The 20,381-nt window shown below is 49.8% G+C and overlaps 1 protein-coding gene and 1 pseudogene across 1 annotated transcript in view; both read left to right on the plus strand.

Moving 5' to 3' along the window:
* LOC135912157 (uncharacterized) overlaps positions 1-20,381 on the plus strand; it is a 171,207-nt gene that overhangs the window by 5,387 nt on the left and 145,439 nt on the right. The window contains exon 2 of the mRNA XM_065444542.1: positions 15,809-15,915. Coding sequence (XP_065300614.1) covers positions 15,809-15,915 — 107 coding nt within the window. The remainder of the gene's footprint in view (positions 1-15,808; positions 15,916-20,381) is intronic.
* On the plus strand, positions 148-14,341 carry LOC135912164 (uncharacterized; annotated as a pseudogene).

Genomic DNA, 20,381 nt, shown 5'->3' on the forward strand with positions numbered 1-20,381 from the left:
TATTACTTTCAGGTGCGGGCGCCTTGATATGAGCCGCCGCTGTTTTGTTACCGGCGTGGTAAGTGACGCGCCAAGTGACGTCAGCAGGGGCTCTACAAAAAGCGAGCACCTGCGTGAGTGCAGCTAGACAGCATTCTATAGCTGCCGCCCAATAAAGTACTACGCAGCCTTCTTATCGATTCTTGCTTTCTTGAACCCGCGAACATCACAACTGACGACGAGGGTGGCGGAAGCAAGGTAATACACAGGAAAAGCGCTGAAGCTGAGCAACCAAGCACCGAGGCAACGCTCTGAGGACTGCTGGACGCATACGCACCTACGACACAAGGCGACACTTCCGAGATGGCAGCCTCCAGTCAGATTGGTAAAGTAGAAGCCTTCGATGAAACTGTGACTGACTGGCTATCTTACGAAGAACGCCTGATTTCCTTTTTTATGGTGAACAAAGTTCCCGAAGACCTCAAGGTGCATGCTTTGCTAAGCATTATCGGGCCGAAGTCGTACAGCCTCTTGAAGTCTCTGGCCGCACGAGATAAGCCGTCGCAAAAGACGTTCAACGAACTAACAGAACTGCTTCGCAATCACTTCACTCCGAGAATGTCTGCGATTTGAGAGCGAGCAAAATTTCACAGAAGATGTCAGCTTCAACATGAAGGGATCGTCAAGTATGTAGTCGAGCTGAGGAAACTCGGCCAAACCTGTGAATTCGGCACCTTTTTGGATGAATCGGTCCGAGACAGGTTTGTGTGGGGTTTATTCCGCACCCACATACAGTGATACTTATTTGCAGAAGATAAAACGCTGACTTTCCAAAAGGCCGTTGAGCGCGCAGTGGCTCTGGAAGAAGCCAAGAAAAACGTTGAGGAAGCAAACGCGAAAGAAGCTGCCGATGAATTGCACAAAATGGGCACCGAAGACGAAAAGGAAGGGACTTTTCGAATGTTATTGCTGTGGCTACGACAAGCTTTCTTCGCGCACTTGTCCGCGTATCGCCGATAACTGCACGAACTACGGCAAAAAGGGACACATTAAGCGTGCCTGTCGTGGTCCAAAACAGAAGCTGGCAAGTTCCGGAAAAAGTGGGCACGCACTCTTCAAAGCGACGACACAGGCAACGTCCAGATGCTATCTCAAAGAACCCGGTGTCCCATCTCCGTCGAAGTCGAAATTCAGGGTGTACACTTGCGCATGGAGTTAGACACAGGGGCTACAGTGTCTGTGATATCGCGGCAACAGTTCAAGAAGCTTAGACCGCCTTCGAAGCTGGAAGCAACATCACTGCGACTGAAAACGTACACAGGAGAAGTTGTCGAACCCTGCGGCCTCTTCAACGCAGCCGGACGATACAAGGAACAAGTCGGTGACCTTCCGTTGTGACTACGGCGGACCATAGAGAGAGAGAATAAACATTTTTATTCGGTGAATTAAGCTTTGGAGAGGCGTCCTCATTCCAGAATGCCTTGAGCTCGGGCCGCGTCCTGGACCCTCGCAATCAGCCGTTGCTGATCCTCGAGGTCGGAGCTGGCCACGGCTCTCTCCCAAAGCTCGTTAGTGGGGTAAGGGTTCGGAGGATTTAATGGTGCCGCTCTGCAACCCCCTACTATGTGCCTGAGGGACCCGGGCTCTGCGCAGAAGCGGCATTGCGGAGAGAATTTTGTAGGGTCTACGAGGTGATTTCTTTTTGGGTGCGGGAATGTATTAACCTGTAGAGCTCGGAGGAATCGCTCCTGCTCTCTAGGCAGTGACTTGTGTGGGGGTGCATATGTTCTGCGGGTTAGCTTGTAGTGTTGTGTGATGTCTTGGTAAGAGACTACAGGGTGCATGCGCTCGGGTTCAGATTCCTCGGCGTCGGATCGGTGGGTCAGATCTCGAGCCACGTGGTTGGTGACCTCGTTGCCAGGAATGCCTTGATGAGCTGGCGCCCAGATGATCATGACTGATCTCGTTGGCGGCTTTTGATTGATGATCCGGAGCGTAGTTGTATGAATTCTGCCGCTAGCAAAGCTGCGGCACGCCTGTTGGGAGTCGGTCACTATGACTTCAACCTCTGTTTGGGAGAGCGCGAGGGCTATGGCCGCTTCCTCGGCTTGGAGGGGATTGTTTCGTGTGAGCGGAATGCTGCTCCGATGTTCTGTGTTGACGACTAAGGTGGCTGTTGTGGCTGCGCGTCTGGAGTAAGAAGCCACGTCCGTGTAGGCTGTAGAGGGTAAAGTCTCGTATCGCTTGTGTATGGCCAGGGCGTGGGCCTCCCTTCGCTCTGCGTGGTGCACTGGGTGCATATTACGAGGTAGAGGACGTACGCTGATGTTTCTCCGGATGACATGGGGTAAGCTCACAGTCTGAGGCGGCGGATGGCTCAGAGGGGCAGAGAGCCGCATGCGTAAGAGAATGGACCTCCCTGCTTCCGTAACCGCCAGCCTTGTTCGCTGACTGGATAAATGTGCCTCGATCAGCTCCTCGGCCGTGTTGTGTACACCTAGTCGTAGTAGGCGTTCTGTGGACGTACTGGTTGGCAGGCCCATCGCCTGCTTACATGCCTTTCTGATCATTGTGTTGATTTTCTTCAGTTCCGTCTCGTTGAGTAGTGCGTATGGAATAGCGTAAGTTATTCGAGACACGACGAAGGCTTGGACAAGCCGAAGCGTGTCCGCCTCCCCCATGCCTCTTGTCTTGGTTGTTATTCGCCGGATCATGTGCGTAACTTGGGCTGTTGTATTCTTAAGCTTTTGAATTAATATTGTGTTGGTGCGATCCGACCGGAAAACCATTCCCAATATCTTTACGCTCTGAGACGGAACGATGGTGTGTCCCTCGAGTTGTATGTTGATAGTGGGCGACTCAGATGTGTGCTTCTTTCGCGGTGAGACCAGGGGTAGCTCCGACTTTTGGGGGGCGCAGCTGAGCCCGCATGACTTAGCATAGTCACTAACCACGTCTGCAGCTTCCTGCAAGCGGTTCTCCATTTCCCCGATGGACCCTGTGGACGACCAGATGGTAATTTCGTCGGCATATAGGCCATGCCGGATCCCTGGGATGTTATCGAGGAGCGGCGGTAAGCGTATTCGGGCGATATTGAAAAGGAGAGGGGATAACACTGCGCCCTGTGGTGTGCCGCGCCCGCCCAGTAGGAAGGGGTTTGTGGCTTTGTCCCAGACCTTTAGGATGGCTTTTCTATCTGAGAGGAAACCTCTGATATAGGAGTACGTCCTGGCTCCACAGCCCAGCGCGTTGAGCCTATGTAAGATTGCTGTGTGCTTGACGTTATCGAACGCCCCTTTAAGATCTAAGGCGAGGATAGCCGTGGGGGAGTTGCGTGTCGCTGGTACAATCATCTCGTCTTTCAGCTGAAGTAGGATGTCTTGAGTTGAGAGGTGTGGACGGAATCCTATCATCGTTGTTGGAAGTTTCCCCGAATCCTCCAGGAATGGTTGTAGCCGGTTGAGAACGATGTGCTCTAGGAGCTTTCCTACACACGAAGTGAGGGAGATCGGTCGTAGGTTCTCAATGGCTGGTGGCTTGCCTGGCTTCGGTATCAGACGAACCTCGGCTATTTTCCAGTCCTCGGGAAGGTTTCCTTTTCTCCATACTTCGTTAAGATGAGCGGTAAGCTCTACTAGCGAGGGGCTGTCAAGATTTACAAGTGCCTTATTGGTAATTTGGTCCATTCCCGGGGCTGTGTGGCGTCTCAAGCCCATTATCGCCGCTGTTACTTCATGTGGATGAATTTCCTCATCTAGGAGCTCGTTAGGGGTGCCGGTGTAGGGTGGCAGAGGCTCTGATGTCTGTGTAGGGAAGTACTGGGCTTTGGGAGTCGAAAGGAGGTCCGCCTCGTTTCCAGGAAATTGGTGAATTACTCGGCCCATATTGTGGTGGGATTCCGTTTTGCTGCTGGCCGGGTTGAGTAAATACCTCAATAACTTCCACGTCTTGGAAGTACTCAGTCTTCCTCTCAAGCTGTCGCAGAGGGATAGCCAATTCTCTCGGCATAGCGTGGTAGCGTATTCCGCAGCCTCTTGTGTGAGTAGTGCTATTCGCCTCTTGAGCTTGCGATTTAATCTTTGCCTTTTCCAACACTTCAGCAGGCTACGCCGGGCTTCCCACATGTGGAGCAAGCGAGCGTCGACGCTTGGAGTGGTGGTGGATGTTTCAAGCATTTTGGTGTGCGCCTTCACATCCTGGTGAAGCTGAGTGATCCAGTCCTTAATTGACTGAAGCTGTTGGCTCTGTTCGTTCGCAGCTCTTTCTTCTCTTATATCGCGCAGCTTGGTCCAATCCGTGAGGCGAGCCGTGCCTATCCTGGCTTTGTATTCGAGCCCATGCAGAGTGGTGGCTAGCAGCGCGTGGTCGCTGCCTACGTACTCCTCCAGATTGGTCCAGCAAGCTTGGGGGATACTTCTGGTGAGGGTCAAGTCGGGGTTCGTGTCTCTTTGAACACTTGTGCCGAGCCTCGTACTATTCCTTGGATCGTTGACGAGCGTGAGATCCATGTCCTCAATAACTTTGTGAAGCATGTTTCCCCTGGGGTTGGTGTACGTATAATCCCAGAGGGGGTGCGCTGCATTAAAGTCGCCCACAATTAGAAGCGGATGGTTGCCTGCTGCGTGCGTGGCTTGCTCCAAAACCAGTTTGAGGACCGATGGCGCGCTTTTCGGCCGGCAGTAGACGTTTAGAACAAACATGGGACCCTTTTTCTTTGTTGCCTGTGGAATAATTTCGAGCAGAATGGCAAGCGGTTCGGATTGCTGGAGATGGTGTTGAACGGCCACTAGCTTTTTACTGACCAGGGTGTGAAGGCTGCTCCCTGTATCGGTGCCATAAGTGACGTATCCGGGTAGGCGGACGTGTGTGTTCGTTTCTTGCAGTGCGATGATTTCAGGTGGTCTTGTTGATGTAGCGATGTATTGTATCAGTGATCCATACTTGTTCTTGTAGCCCCGGCAATTCCACTGCCACACCGTGGTTTCGCCTGGGGAGCCCCCCGCTTACTGCATATATGTTGAAGCGGAGCCATCTTGATATCAAGGGGTGGTGATGCGTGCACAAGATGGGGTTCTGGGGAGCCCAGAGAATCTGGCAATTCTGGTAGGTTCTGATTAGCTGTTTTCTTGGGGCGCCGGCTTTGACGAGCTTCCAGTGCTAGTATGCGTTCCTCTAGTCTCATGATGCGTTCCGCCAACTGAGTGTTAGAGTGTTGTTGTTGAGTTGCAAATTGTTGTTGTTGTGCCGCTGACTTTAGTATAGCTGTGAGTTGTTGCTGCATAGTAGCTTGTAGGGATGTCTGAAGGCTCTGAATAGCTTTTGGTACTACCTCTTCTACCTTCTGGAGAGTGGCATATTGGACGGGTATGACTCCCTGCGGTGCAGTGGGCTGCGCGGTTGCTCGTTGCGGTGTCGGATTTGAAGTGACTGTGTGAGCTGGCTGCTCTTCCCGTTTCCGCTTCTCCGGGGGTGGGGTTGAAGTGTTTTGTGTAGGGGTAGTGCTATTTCTTCCAAGCAATTCATCTTTAAGTGCTACGAATTCTGCGTGTACGCTAGTGATTTCTGATTTCAGTTTTGCGTTTACTTCGGTGAGACGCTTAATCTGGGCATGTGCCTGTGCCAGCTTTGTGTGAACAGGGAGGGGACGAGCTTTGGGCGAAACAACCTGTGCCCAGCTCACCTGCCGCGTGACCTGCGCTGCCCGCTTGCTTCCCCTCCTGCCGCTTGCGGAACGACCACGGCCCGAGGTCCTGCCATGGGATGGCGTCTGTCGTCGCGATGAGGTCCTTCGCCTGGAACCGGAACCGGAACGCGGCCTGGAACTGCTCCTCCCCTGGACAGCTCCGCGTCGTTTCGGGGACCGCGACTTGCGGGATGCTGAGTGCTCGGCACGTGGCCTCGGAGATGAGGAGCCTGCTCTCGGGGTCTCCTGCGGTTTCCGGCGGTTGACGGGCGGCAGAAACCTGTTGGGGAAGGTTTTCGCTGCTGTCTGGTGATTCCCGCCGCACAGAGAGCACCGAGGGTGGCACTCGTGCTGCTCCGTTGCTACCGAAGTGCCGCACTCTCTGCACTTGGGTTTGGGGGAGCCGCAGGCAGACATCCTCTCTGTGGCCTGTCTCGTTGCACGTTCGGCAATGTGGCACGGTTCTCTTGTAGAGGTAGCACCGCAGAAGAAGGCCGCAAAATTCGATGTAATATGGTACTGTTTTTCCCAAGAATGTGATCACCATGGTGGTTGTGTTTCCCAGTCTTCTACATGTCAGCGCCTCGTATCCGGGAGATTCAATGCGTTTAAGTAACATTTCGGGCGTGGTGTCGTGATCGGTGTTGTATATTACCCCTTTGCAAGAGTTATCGGGGGAAATTCCGTATGATGCAATATCATATGTTGTTGCATCAATTGTGATTTTTTGCATCTTGCTTAGTGTTGAGGCCGTAGCTTCTGAGGCAGTGCTCAGAACAAGGATGTTTTGGTCTTCGTCGATGCCTATTTTGAATCCGGTGGAGCCGATATATAGCTTTTCCTCATTTGTGATGGCGTCTACTAACTTCCAAGGGATCACCTTGTTGAGCTGCAAGCCGTTCCGTGGACGAACCGCCAACTTGTAATCATCGGCAGGAAGGGGGGGTTGTCGGGGCTTGCGCATCGCCAGTCGGCTGTGGCGGAGAACGGGCTTCGATGGCGTTCGGGAAAGTTGGGGCGTGGTCGAGCGTGTCTGCAGCCGACGGCGACGGGCACGACTGGTAACATTGATCCAAAGCTCACTGTCTTCTTCGTTCTCCTCAGCAGCCCGAAGAAGTCCTTGGTATTCGCGAATTTCCATGTCCTCGTCCTCCGGGGCCCCGGTAGACGACTGGTGGGCTTTGTCGGCGTCGGCATTGAGCAGCGCGTTCGCCATCTGCAGCGGTGTGGCGGCCGAAGCCTTTGCTAGGCCTCGCCACTAGCTAAGTGGGTTTAGCGGGGCGGCCCCGCTGCGAAACTTGATGTGGTCGTAAAATGCAAAATATAGCACTTACACCATCAAGTTTGGTGTTGACGTGCTCTGGCTGACTTCAAGCACACGATGATTACGTAGAATCTGGATGCGGAGGTGATTTCGCCGAAAATGTAGCTTCTGTGCGGAGCAGATGTAGAGCCCATCCGACCCGTCGCCACACGTCGTCGTCTTCCCCACGGCGGACCAGCTCTACTAGGACGCGAGTGGCTCGAAACTTTTCGCTTGGATGGGGACGAAATATGCAGTTTGCACAAGCTGTGCAACGATTCGCACCCTGACGCAAGCCAAGAGGACCACGGCACATGACTGAGAGCACTCCTCGAGAAATACAGCACCATTTTTGACGACACCCTTGGCAAGATAGAAGGTGAGCAAGCTACCTTGTTAAGGAAAACCATCCGAAGTTCCTCAAAGCTCGAAACTTGCCCTACGTGTTACGTTTAGCAGTGGAGGAAGGGCTACAAAAGCTACAGCAAATGGGCATCATTACGCAAGTTTCCACTAGCGAGTTTGCAACGCCGATTGTACCGGTTCTTAAAAAGGACGGTACAATACGTGTGTGCGGAGATTATAGGACAACGTTGAACCCTGTTCTAGACACAGAGCAGTACCCTCTACCTAGGCTGGATGAGATACTAGCTGCGCTTGCGGGAGGGTGGTACTTTTCGAAGCTGGATTTAAATAGGGCATACGAACAGGCGGAAATTTCGGAAGACTCTGAGGAAGAGATCACCATTCTTAAACAAATGGTGAGAGACAACTCCACCACAAAGAGGCCGCTATGAAAGTGCGGCGAAGGTGACGTCACTGTCGAAGGACTTCACGACTGAAAATATCAACTTTTCAAGAAAAATCACCTCGTCAAGCAGCACCATCAATGGATATTTTCAGCACCCCAAACACCAGTGTTGGAAGGGAGAAAACTGCCAGGTCTCTCTCTAAAAAGGAATGGCCGCCACTTCCACATACTTGACCGGCAGAAGAGCCGCAGAAGAAGCCGCCCCCAGTGCACCAAGATGCTGTACCCGAGGGGTCGCGGAAAACAGGTGAGCAAGTGATGGCTCTTATTAGGCCTTTAATGAATGCCATTCGCGTGTTGCTAAACAACATGCACACACCATCTGCCAGAAGTGCGCTTGAAGTACTTGACGCTGTGAGTCTGGTACTGGCAACCCTTGAGTAGATCATGGCTCCCCAGCCACTGTATATTAGGGATGAGGTCCGACAAGCAGCTACTTTTCAGTAGAGTGCCAGCGGAGTAAGAGCACGTATTCCGCATTCCCGTCGCTTCGTGTATGCCAATATGTTTCCCATTATTGTCATTTGTGAACCGAACTTATCGAACACGATCAGGCTTTCTGGATATCAATCGTTTATGTCGTCAACTGTTGATGAAAACAGTAACGTTTTGGATTTTATTCCCCGTGACCTCACCTACATTAATCAGTCTGTGCCATCTAATGACGATAATCAATATATATGCCTAGAAGTAAGGAAAAAGAATTTTACCTTTACTTTTGTGGGCGCCTACCTATCTCCGTCAAGTCGATTTGGTCACAAAAGACTACAGGACATCCTATCCTCAGCTCCCAATCCCTGGATCATTATTGGAGATTTCAACGCCCATCATACACTCTGGGGAAGTTCTAAAATCAACGCGAGAGGCAGAGCTCTGGTATCTTTCGCCTCCAGTAATGAACTTTGCCTGCTGAATGATGGAAGGCCTACGTTTCTACTTTGCTCCACATACAGCAGCTGTCTTGTCTTGGCTTTAGTCTCATGAAGATTTGTCAGACGCGCTGGCTGGTTTGCGGACATAGAGATGCACGGAAGCGACCATATCCCCCCATATGTCAAGATCAGAGGATTGTCCCCTTCCAAAATACGAGATACGATCCGAAAAGTGGACTGGTCTAAATGTCAGTCTATGATGGAAGAGCACTGCGACGCCAAACCATGTTTCGACTTGGAAGAGGCAATCAAGAGCGCGGTCCAAGACACTATGCGCACTCTCACCTGCTCTTCGAAACTGACGGAATTTGATGTGGAACTAGAACGACTTCGAGCAATCCGACGACGTGCTGAACGAAGATACTGACGTATGAAGACAATGACTGATTTACGGATCGCCCGACGCACGCAAAAGAAGATCCAGCGCCGGATAGACAAGCTTGAATCGCAACGTTGGACTGCCTTCTGTGAGTCGCCAGATCCACGCAAGCCTTTATCGCAACTATAGAGAACGGTGCACGATCTCCGGACACTAGCCGTACAGCGGTTCCCATTCATGGCTCTTGCCCTCTCTCAAAAGAGATCGGATATTGACGTGGCAGAGGATTTCTGCGCCAGATTATTCGGCCAACTCACAGCTCCCAACATTCCAACGCCTTTGTGTAGTTGTCCGCCACCACGTGATCGCCACATAGAGCTACCATTCTCAATCGACAAACTTAACGCAGCATTAGCTTTGTGTGGCCTTATCTCAATGCGAGGACCTGATGGAATTTCCTACCGATCTCTGTGTCACCTGGGTGAGCGAGAGAGAGGTGCTCTCCTTGAGCGGTGCAGTGAATCTTGGAGAGATGGTGCGGTACGGACAAGCTGGAAGACAAGTCACATTATTCCACTGCTGAAGCCTGGCAAGTCGCTGTTGGAACTGTCGTCATATCGCCCGATCGCTTTGGCAAGCTGTCTGGGCAAAGTAATGGAGAGGATGGTCCTAAGACGCCAGGGGGGTACTTGGGGTACCACGACACCTACCCGGATGGCATGCCGGGCTTTCGACGTGGGCAATCATCGATCGATAACGTCGTCGACCTGGGGCGCTATAACGTCAGCCCTCCGCCATTGGTCAAACTTTTTTGGACCACCCCCATTTCACCTGTCTGTTACAGACGTCACTAAAACAGGGATAGCTCCCCATCTGATATAACGCGTGCACACGGATTATGCATGATTTGACCGAACAAAAGAAAAATAGTTACTTCTGATTCGACGCCTCTTCGCCATTAACCCTCGGCTTTTGGTTAAAAGTTTTCGGACTGCGTTCACTTCACCTGCCTCTCAGGCGACGTCACAAAACCGCAAAGACTCATCGCGTCAAAGTGACGTGTACGCGATAAAGGTGCAATAATATGCCGAGCAAAGCTAAATTTTCTTCTAAATAGCCGCAGGTTACCCCGTTCCGAAAGGAATAAAAGGTGGCTGCCGCCGATCGCTCAGACACTGGCTACTCACACCTGCCAAAGACCATGAGTTTATTTGCTTATAACAAAACTTTCAGCGTATACACGTATAACGTAATCGAGCCCTCTCACCACGTATACGACATCACTCTGTCAACTCTTCTTTGCTGGGGATCCGATTTAACGGCATTTATAATGGTACGTTACATACTTCCGCGATTGTCGACGAGCCACCGCAAGCTAAGTAAGGGAAAGCGGACCAATCGCAGATGCCGGCACCACCCTATTCGTTCGGTTATCGATTTTCATTGCAGTGGCTCGGTCCTATCGAATCCCTCTCCAGTTGAGCGTGCTCCTCACCTGTTGTGAGCCAATTAGATAAGACAAACCGCTCAGTGTAAGCAATGCTATTCGTTTTTCAAGCAAACAAGTTACCTCCTATGAACAAGGAGAGCGTTTAATTGGTCTGTTCAGAAGGTGACCGCCCGATGATTGCGTCGGCGGTTACGCAACTTTGACGTCAGGAGGTTGGAATAAAAAAATATTGGAATAGTTTTACATTATAGGGCCCCTGGTCACCTACATTCAGCATGAGAAATGCCGTAAGATTCTCTGCGCCTCCTTGTTCCTAGACGTTAAAGGGGCGTATGACAACGTTACGCATGAAGCCATCCTCTCTGCTCTCGCAAAGAAAGGAGTGGGTAATCGGATGTTTCAATGGATACGGAGCTATCTCTCCACGTGATCCTTTGTTGTAAGAACCGAGCAAGGTCATACTTCTCTACAATATAGCTACCATGGCGTCCCCCAAGGGCGGTGTATTTAATCTAACCCTAATTGCTCTACTTTAGCACATGCCAAGCACAGTCAGGTTATCAATGTACGCGGATGACATCTGCGTATGGAAGTCTGCAGTATCACGCTTACAGTTGCGAGAGAGAATTCAGAGAGCCGCCACCCAAACTGCTATTTACCTCCGTAATCGAGGTCTGGAAATTTCCTCCGAGAAATACGCACTAGTGCCATTTACGCGCCAACCCATGACAAACTACAGCGTAATGATAAATGGCCAAATAATACTACATATTCGATTGTTCAAGTCTCTAGGGGTCATAATCGACAGGGACTTGTCATGGAGCCCTCACGTATCATACGTGAAAAAACGGTTGACAGGAATCTGCCACGTGTTCACGTTTTTCACTGGCAAGACTTGGGGAATGTCGGCAAGTGCCATGTTACAACTGTACAGGGTGCTTTTTCTAAGCTTTCTGCGATACAGCTTGCCAGCAATAACGAACACAGGTAAAACGAATCTACGCACAATACAAAGTGCTCAGGCTCAAGCGCTCCGGATCTGTCTAGGCCTGCCGCGGAGTGTATCAACAGTGACTGTGATAGCAAACGCTAGAGACAACCTTGTCAAGACACACATTGAAATTTAAGTGCTCAGGACACATAAGGCACCTAGCCAGGACTCCTCGTCACCACTTAGCCTCTCTACCAGCGGACAGACCACGCACATCTTTCAGCCGAACGATAACCGCATATGATGAATCATGGCCAGTTTGTTTTACTCTGGCTGCGAGACCTTCGATTCCTCCATGGTGTCTCGCTCAGCCAAAAATGAACCTCACAATACCTGGCATCGCGAAAATGTTCAGAGCAGCATCAGAGCTTAACCCCACCCACTTTGGTGGTACCTAACAGAACACTCGAGCTGTGTTGAGCGTGCGCGAGCGTGTCACAGTTTGAACGAAACCGCAAGCTTAAGAAAATAAGAACATTCAGCCCTGCCAAAGTGGACGACCAGCGGAGCTGTGAACATCGTGGTAAGAAATGTTCGCTATTACCGATGTTTCACCTTAAAAACACAGTCGGTCACACACGCGACAACTGAAGGCGAGCGTTTTGTCCACGAAGTCTCTACGAAATCGCACATCCGTACCTCTGTATTAGCCTCCCGATCGTGATACTTTCGTCATGCGCCGCATTAATGTCTTCGCAATCTGGGGGGCTTTCCGCTCGAAGCCGCCGCTTACGGGCAGCCTCCTCGGTGCGCTCCTTCGTGCCACCCGACGCTCCCGCTCACGTCTGCGGTGCCGCAGTTGGGCCTTGTGAGCAGCTTGTTCTTTAGCAGTACGCATTACACGCGGCCACTCCTATACCAGCGCATGCAACATATTGCTACGGAACAGTTGCCACAGTGTGGCTGCACTGAGGAGCAAGAAGATGACGTGTGTGCCGGCTTGATATAGCGTCGCCATTTTGGCCTCCCTTAGCTTCCTTGTATATAAATTGTAAATAGCATTCAGCTTCAGCTACACGTAGCATTAATTTGGTGGAGGTGGACGTTCCCTGTACCTGTCATGGAGCTTCGCAGTGGTCGCAACGGCGACAGTGCAACTTCGGCTCCTGCTGGCGGCACTTCATCTACGGAAGCGTCTCCGCCTGCAGCCCCGACCTACGTGACCATTCCCCCACCTCGGGATCCTGGTGTTTTCAACGGAGTCGGCAGTCCTGATGTTGACGACTGGCTTCGCTTATACGACCGTGTCAGCACCAGTCACAGGTGGGATCCGACTATTATGTTTGCCAACGTTCTTTTCTACCTCGACGGAGCTCCACTGGCGTGGTTCCAGACTCACGAAGAGGAGATCTCGAGCTGGGATCTCTTCAAAGACAAGCTCCGCGACCTTTTTGGCAATCCGTTTGGTCGACAGGTCAATGCCATTAAAGCCCTTGCCACACGTGTACAGACGTCGACCGAGTCCTACGTGTCGTACATTCTCGACGTCTTGGCCTTTTGTGCCAAGGCTGACCCGAACATGTCTGAGGACGATAAGGTTAACCACGTCCTCAAAGGCATTGCAGACGACGCCTTCAATTTACTGGTGTTTACAAACGTCACCAGCATCGATACCATCCTCAAGGAGTGCCGCCGTCTGGAGCATGCTAAAAGCCGCCGGGTATCCCAGCACATCACGCGACTTCCCAACACAGCCGCTACGTCATCCTGTGATGACCTCTTCCACCAGCCGTCGCGATGTGACAACTTGACCCGCATCATTCGTCGTGAGGTCGAAGCGGCACAACCGGCGGCCCCTTCATTCCCGTTACCCGATCATTCTCCGGTGACAATCTCCTTGATCCAGGCCGTCGTCCGTCAAGAGTTGTCCAACGTCGGCCTGCAATCCATTCGTTCCGTACGCTCGGAACCTTTGCTTCCACGCACGTCCCCACCGCGCTCTTCTTACTCCTCTTATGGACAGCGCAACCCCTCCGAATGGCGAACCGTGGTCGACAAGCCGATCTGTTTTAACTGCCGACGCATTGGACATGTCGCTCGCCACTGCCGCAGCCGCTAGACTTCTCCGACGTGCTATTCTCCTGATCACCACCCTCGTCCCTCTAGCGCGTCCTTTTCCTTCACTCCTGCTATGCCCGCCCAATCTTCTGACCCTGCGGCATCTTGGACACGACCCTGCTACTCCCGCTCGCCTTTTCCCTCCCACCGCCAATCTCGCTCGCCCCCGTCACGCCGTGCTCCTTCTCCGACCTACTCGCCGTACCCCGACCGGAAAACTAGACAGTGCAGCTTCTGGAGGTGAAGCTGCATTGACGACATTGGCACGAAATCCTCGCTTCACCTTACCCACGAACAAGAATCTTTTGGACGTTCTCGTCGACAATGCTCCTGTGTGCGCGTTGATTGACACCGGGGCGCTTGTGTCCATTATGAGTGCTTCCCTTCGCCCTCGGCTCAAGAAAGTCCTGACGCCTGCTCCGATCCGAGTTGTACAAGTCGCCGACGGAGGGACTGTCGCTATTGTTGGAATGTGTTCTGCCCGACTCACCATTGCTGAGAGACACACCGCCATTCTCTTCACCGTCATCGAGCATTGCCCTCACGAAATCATTCTCGGTCTGGATTTTCTTGCCATTCATTCTGCCCTCATTGACTGTTCGGCCGGCTCACTTCGCCTTCACTTGCCTCTTCTTGCCGACCCTGTGGACCCGCCTCCAAGCCATTTGAGCTGCATGGATTTCATTCGCCTACCGCCTCACTCTGTGACACAGGTAACAATATTAACTGCCTATTCCATTCGTTTCGCAGGGCAGAAATGCAGCAGATGGCTTCTTCGGAACCACCTGTCACACCAAATGATCAATGTGCGCTAAGGCCATTAGCGCTCCCTCGGCGCAGCAAATCCGAGCAGCTAGCTTAATCAGGAGCTTGGGTAGCTGTGAAAACCGCATTACGTGCACGCTTCGCGACATCTCAAACGTTACCAATCACCATCAAATCGCTCTCGAACCACAGTCTGTCGCACGCCGCACAAATAAATCAGAAACGCTTGTCCAGAAAGTCCCTCTGAAATTTCGCACACTCACCCATGTGCTCGTCCAATTTACTTGCATGATACCTGCGCCATTTCGCCATATTCGCTGCTTCGTGGCACGAGTCTTTCTGCCAAGCCCGCCGCTTACAGAACCTAGGTGGCGGGCAGGATCCTCGCTGCTACTCACGACCCGTTTTCTAGCTTTCCTCTTGCTCAGCCAAATGTCAGAACATGGCTTACCGGTTTGCTCCGCCTCCTCATTGAGGGCGGCGTTATCTAGTATTGGGAGATTTCACAGCTTTGCACTTCGTACGCCAATCGTTAGCACTTGCCTTACTAATTCGCTTTGCCTCCTCATGGAGGATTCGGGAGTTCTGAGGCACGGACATAGAAAAATGTATGGGAGGGTAGACATAAACAGCTCCGCTGTTAAAAATGAATTTGGTGTTTTATTTGCCATAACCACGATCTGATTATGAGGCATGCCGTAGTGCGCCGAGACTCAGGAAAAACTTTATCCTCCTGGGGTTCCTTAACGTGCGCGGCACACCACCGTTTCGGCATTTCAGCCACACTGAAACGCAGCCGGCGTTTAATCCCGCGATCGCGCGGCTTACAGGGCAACGCCGAACCCGCTAAGCAACCACGGCGGGTACATGGCAAGTTTGAAACATACACGAGGTATAGAAAGCCCACCCTTATGAGTGCGCAATGTCATTCGCCAGGCATGTATGCACAGCTGTGAAGACGTCAGAATCAACACAACCTAAGTATGCCTTCGCATACTTGTAGAGCTGGGCAGGTAGATTCCGACCTCATTTTTATGGAAGGAGAAAATTAGAAACGCAATAATAAATAAACATTTTTTTGCCTTCTCGCTTTATGCAACAAGGGCTTAAGTAATCGTAAATTTTGGTACATTGCTAAATTGTATAAAATAAATTCTGCGTGTTAAAGGCACCATTTCATTATGAGGCACGTAGTAATCAGGGACTCCGGATGAATTTTCACCACGCGGGGTTCTTCAACGGACATGAAATGCACGGTACACGGATATTTTTACATTTCGCCCAATCGTAATGTGGCCATCGTGGCGGGCATTTGATCCTGTGCTCCTGGGCTTACAGCGCAACGCCATAGCCACTACGCCGCCACTGTGGGTGATACTTTGCTTAAAATATGACACGGTGGCGTCGTAGTGAATGCTACGTTTTAGTGGTGCTATACTTGAGATAGAATAATGCGCACATTTATGGTTTTTAAATATTTACGTGATAATAATGCTTGCGTACATTCTTTTGACCAGGAGCCATCATCAAAGAAGCTCTCATTCTCTACTCCAATACAGAAATGCAACTGCGGCCCCTACATGTACATCACGTTTGTTCTTCGAGCTCTTAAAGATAACCCACGGTAAGCTAAAGTATCACCTCAGCAAAAATGAAATAATGCAAAGCAGCTAAAGTATCACCTCAGCAAAAATGAAACAATGCAAAGCAGTAAATACCAAAGGAGTCTAACTGTGATGTTTTTGTTTGACTTATAGGGATTTCGAAACATTGGTAGTATTTGTAAGAGAAATAATGAACGGCCACACTGTGCATCTCACTCGCATATGCTTTGCTCCAAGTTTCTCCAACAATTTCGCTTAGTACATTTGAAGAGTAGGTGCTTTTAACAGTCTCGTTTTTCGCCGCAGTAGCCTGACCAGGTTAAATGGATTGTTGGTTCATTTCTAGAGGGTATACATTACTTTGTCACTTGTGTAAACCACAGGGATAAAAAAACACGAGCAGTTGCAGTTTCAACCGAAAAGTGAACCATCGATTGTCATAGAAAATTAGTGAATATGAATTCGAAGGAAAGATGGTTATTTTATCGGCTGCATCGGCTTGCTAACTAAATTAAGCAACACGTTGCCATGCATGCACAAGCAAACATGCACATATCGTACTCGATGACCGCGCACACTCGCTGTCAAAACGATTGATTAAGAAAGCGTGGCAACAGCAGCGATCGAATCGACCTTCGTACTGCCTCTCGCTTCAACGCGATCTAAGCAGCAAGGACATAGCGCCTACAAACCTATCAGCACTCAAGGCGCTCTGTCCCCATCGCCGATCCCTTTCTAGATAGAGCCCGTGCGGCTGCCACCGGAGTAGAACGCCCCCTTCTCTCTCCTTTCCCCCTAGTACTTGCGGGCGACGGAAGACGGCGCGCTTGCTCCCCGCTTTTACCGCTTTTCTCTCTAGCACGCGGGAGATTGAGCGACCACAGTCTGCTCGCACGATTTGACTCGCCCGCACCGAAAACGGCGATCGTCTTTGGACTTTATATGGAACATCAGGGCGACGCCGATGGCCGCGGCACGACGAAGCAGGAATGCACCTGGAGTATTCATTCAATTGCTATCGCAATGAAAAGGCATTGGTGCATTGCGCAGCGCTTTTCCTTAATTCACGTAACGTCAAACTACCATCGAAGCCTGTAATATCCCCAACTTCGTATCAGAGCCTGATATCAGCACTTTAACAATGCAGATGAGGATCAAACTATGAGTGGGAAACGTTTAGTAACCGCAGCGCCTGCTTAAGAGGCTATTATAAGTTGTGCACTATTAAAGTTTGTTTACAGCCAAGTAAACGTAGTTCCTACAGCAGGAAGAGAAATGTTCCAACGATACCATAATTTAATCTCCCGAGAGGGTCAACAACACACTATGAGATGTCTCACCGCTTATTATAGGAAAGCTAAAGGTGTTTTTTTTTAAATCACCATGAAATAGGTGCTAATCGCGTAACCTTGGAGTTCACCGGACAAAATTTGTGCGCATATAGCAATCAAAGCTGATATCCGACATAAAGGTGTGGCGAACTTCTCTTCTTCTCGTGCTTCGCTGGTTTTGGACATGACCTAATAGTGGGGTACGGCTTAAGAGATGAGGAAAAGGAGTTAGAAACGAGGTAACAGTTCAGAGTCGACCGCTGGGGTCACGCCCCTTACAGTTGATGCCGGAATTACTGGCGCTGTAGCCATAGTGCTGGCCGTTGTAAATTTGCTTGACGCTGCTGCGCCTGTGGTCAGGGTCACTCTAACGGTGATTGTGTGGCCCAAGATGAGAAGTGTTGCCTTTGTGGTGGAGCGCATCCTGCAGTGTATTCAAACTGCCCACCTTGAGTGCAACAAACACAGGTGTTGGAAATAATCGACAAGAGGAGGTGTTCTAGGAGAGAAGGTAATGTCACTCTTAAGGAGAGGGCTCACGGGTACGCTGGCGTAACAGCACGTCAGACTTCTTTCGCAGACGCAGCTATTGCGCAGGCAATTGACGCTGCAGCTGAAGAAGCAACCGCAAACGTAATGGAGCGCTTAGTATTCAGCACATCAGACTGCAAAGCTCGAGTGGTCAGCACGCGGATCGCTAACCTCCTACAACTAACATCTGCAGTGCCACTCAATAGAGAACTGAAAAATAAAAATGCTGCTGGCGCGTTCTCCTAGGAAAACAGCAACGAGACATCCGAGTCTTCGTGGAATCCTGGCCAACAGCATGCACTGGACTTCCACGTCTCCGTAGATGCTTAACTCGACGCGCGGGCTCAGCAACGGAGCAGGTACCCGCTGAACTGAGCATCGTCGATGTCCCCTCACAAAAAGTCCAGAAAGCCGCCCTCCAAAAGGTTCTCAAGGAGAACCCTTGGAGGAGGTAGTCGCTACTGAAATATTATCCTCGAAATAGGATCCTTGAGAGTATTGCCGCGATGGAACGGTCGATATTTGCTGCTTGAACAGATCTACATTGTCTTAACGTCGATTAAACTCTAATGTAATATTATTCCAAGAAACGCGGCTCACCCAAGACAGAAATTTCCTTTTCGAAAATTATCGTTCGTTCCGATTAGATCGACCTTCGGGAGAGGGTGGATTACTCACAGTGATGTCATCCAAAATTTGTCATAAGGCAAAGGCAGCCTTACATCTCCTGTCGCCCGAGTTTGAAATTGTAGGGTTAAATATAAGACTTTCGACCTGTAGGAGATCTTTTTTTATAGCCAATACCCATTAGCCAAAGCCAGTGCCATAAACTGGCGCTCTTTGGCCACACCTGGCCCTTGCGTCATTAAACATCAAACATCAATCATCAATGCCATAATTACTACTTGTGGAAAGGACATTTTGCTAGCGGAAAATCTAACCGCCATCATGTTAGACGGGGCCTAAAAACAGACTAGAGTGGCACTCGGTTGTGGGAATTGTCCCACGGCAACAATCTTAGTTGTGCAAATTCAGGATGAACTACTTTTGCCAGAGGTCGGGCTACTTCTTTCAGAATGTTGATTATGCCGCAAATAGAGACCCCATACCAGTCATTTTTAAAGTTATACTTCCAGTAACCTGCTTAGCTTTTGAAAATTTCTTGCGGTCCTCATTCGCTTCTCTCACTGATACTAGTCTGAAATCGAAAACATTTAGCATTTATTTTGTTTTAAGGGATTCTGAGGAAAAATCTGCTTTTGTGGTACAATCAGCCGCATCGAATTCTTCTTGGTTGAATGATGATTGTTTCAGTGAGTACAGGCGAAGAAAGGCAGTTTGAAGAAAGCGTTGCATAGTCAAAGCCCTCAAAACAAGCGAAACATTCCTCAAAACAGACACATTGGCTAGCATATAAACACGCAGCAATTTCATATATTGAAGCACTAAGGTCAGCCAAATTTTCATTCCTTAATTGTACACTTCCAAATTTATTGAAGACTAATCCAAAGCGCTTCTGGGAAGCCATACGAGGAAACAACCATAAAACATGAATATCATTGCTAACAACTTCTGGGGACCCAGTACCTGACCTATTGTGTTCTACTGTGCTTAACAATACTTTCACTCAGTCATTCTCATCACCTCAGACCCCTGATTCGATGCCCGAGATAAAATCAACTAACTACCATTTCATGGATCCCATCGTTTTCGACTCAACTGGTATCAAAGCCCTAATACAAAACTTAAAACCTAAAGCATCATGTGGGGTAGATTAAATTAACACTATATTCTTACAAAACACAGCGGAATACTGTTCAATCCTACTAGAATGGATTTACTCACAATCTTACAACTCTGGCACCTTACCGTATGATTGGAAAATTGGCAAAGTAATCCCCATTCACAAAACTGGACCAACCCATGATCCACAGAACTATAGACCTATTCCACTTACATCTGTACCATGCAAAGTTATGGAGCATATAATATACACGCATCTGGTTAATTTTCTTGAAAATAGCAACTTGTTCACAGTTATGCAGCATGAATTCCGTAAAAACGTCTCCTGTGACACTCAGCTTATCCTCTTCACTAATGCCCTACATGCCAATTTAGATTCTGGTTTTTTAACAGACTGTATATTTCTCGACTTCTTTAAAGCGTTTGACAAAGTGAACCATGCATTGCTTCTTCATAAATTAGGCATTCTAAACATAGACCCCTCCGTAATTAATTGGATTCGCCCATTTCTGACATCACGTGTTCAATTTGTAAGCACTAATGACGCTAACTCACCTTTAGCCCCAGTTGACTCCGGCGTCCCGCAAGGGTCTGTGCTCGGTCCTTTATTATTCCTAATTTATATTAATGACTTGCCCACTCACGTTTCCTTGAACATTTGTCTATTTGCGGATGACTGCGTCTTGTATCGTAAAATAACTAATTCTTCAGATATTCTACTAATTCAGGAGGATCTCAATAACATAAATGAGTGGTGTCGTACGTGGCGCATGGAATTAAACATTAGAAAGTGTAAGACTATGAGCATTTCTCGTACTAACGTCATCTGCCCCACCTATACGCTAAATAACATCCCACTAGAATGTGTAACGTCATATCGA

Source organism: Dermacentor albipictus, chromosome 8, assembly GCF_038994185.2.
Source record: "Dermacentor albipictus isolate Rhodes 1998 colony chromosome 8, USDA_Dalb.pri_finalv2, whole genome shotgun sequence".
Classification (NCBI taxonomy): domain Eukaryota; kingdom Metazoa; phylum Arthropoda; class Arachnida; order Ixodida; family Ixodidae; genus Dermacentor; species Dermacentor albipictus.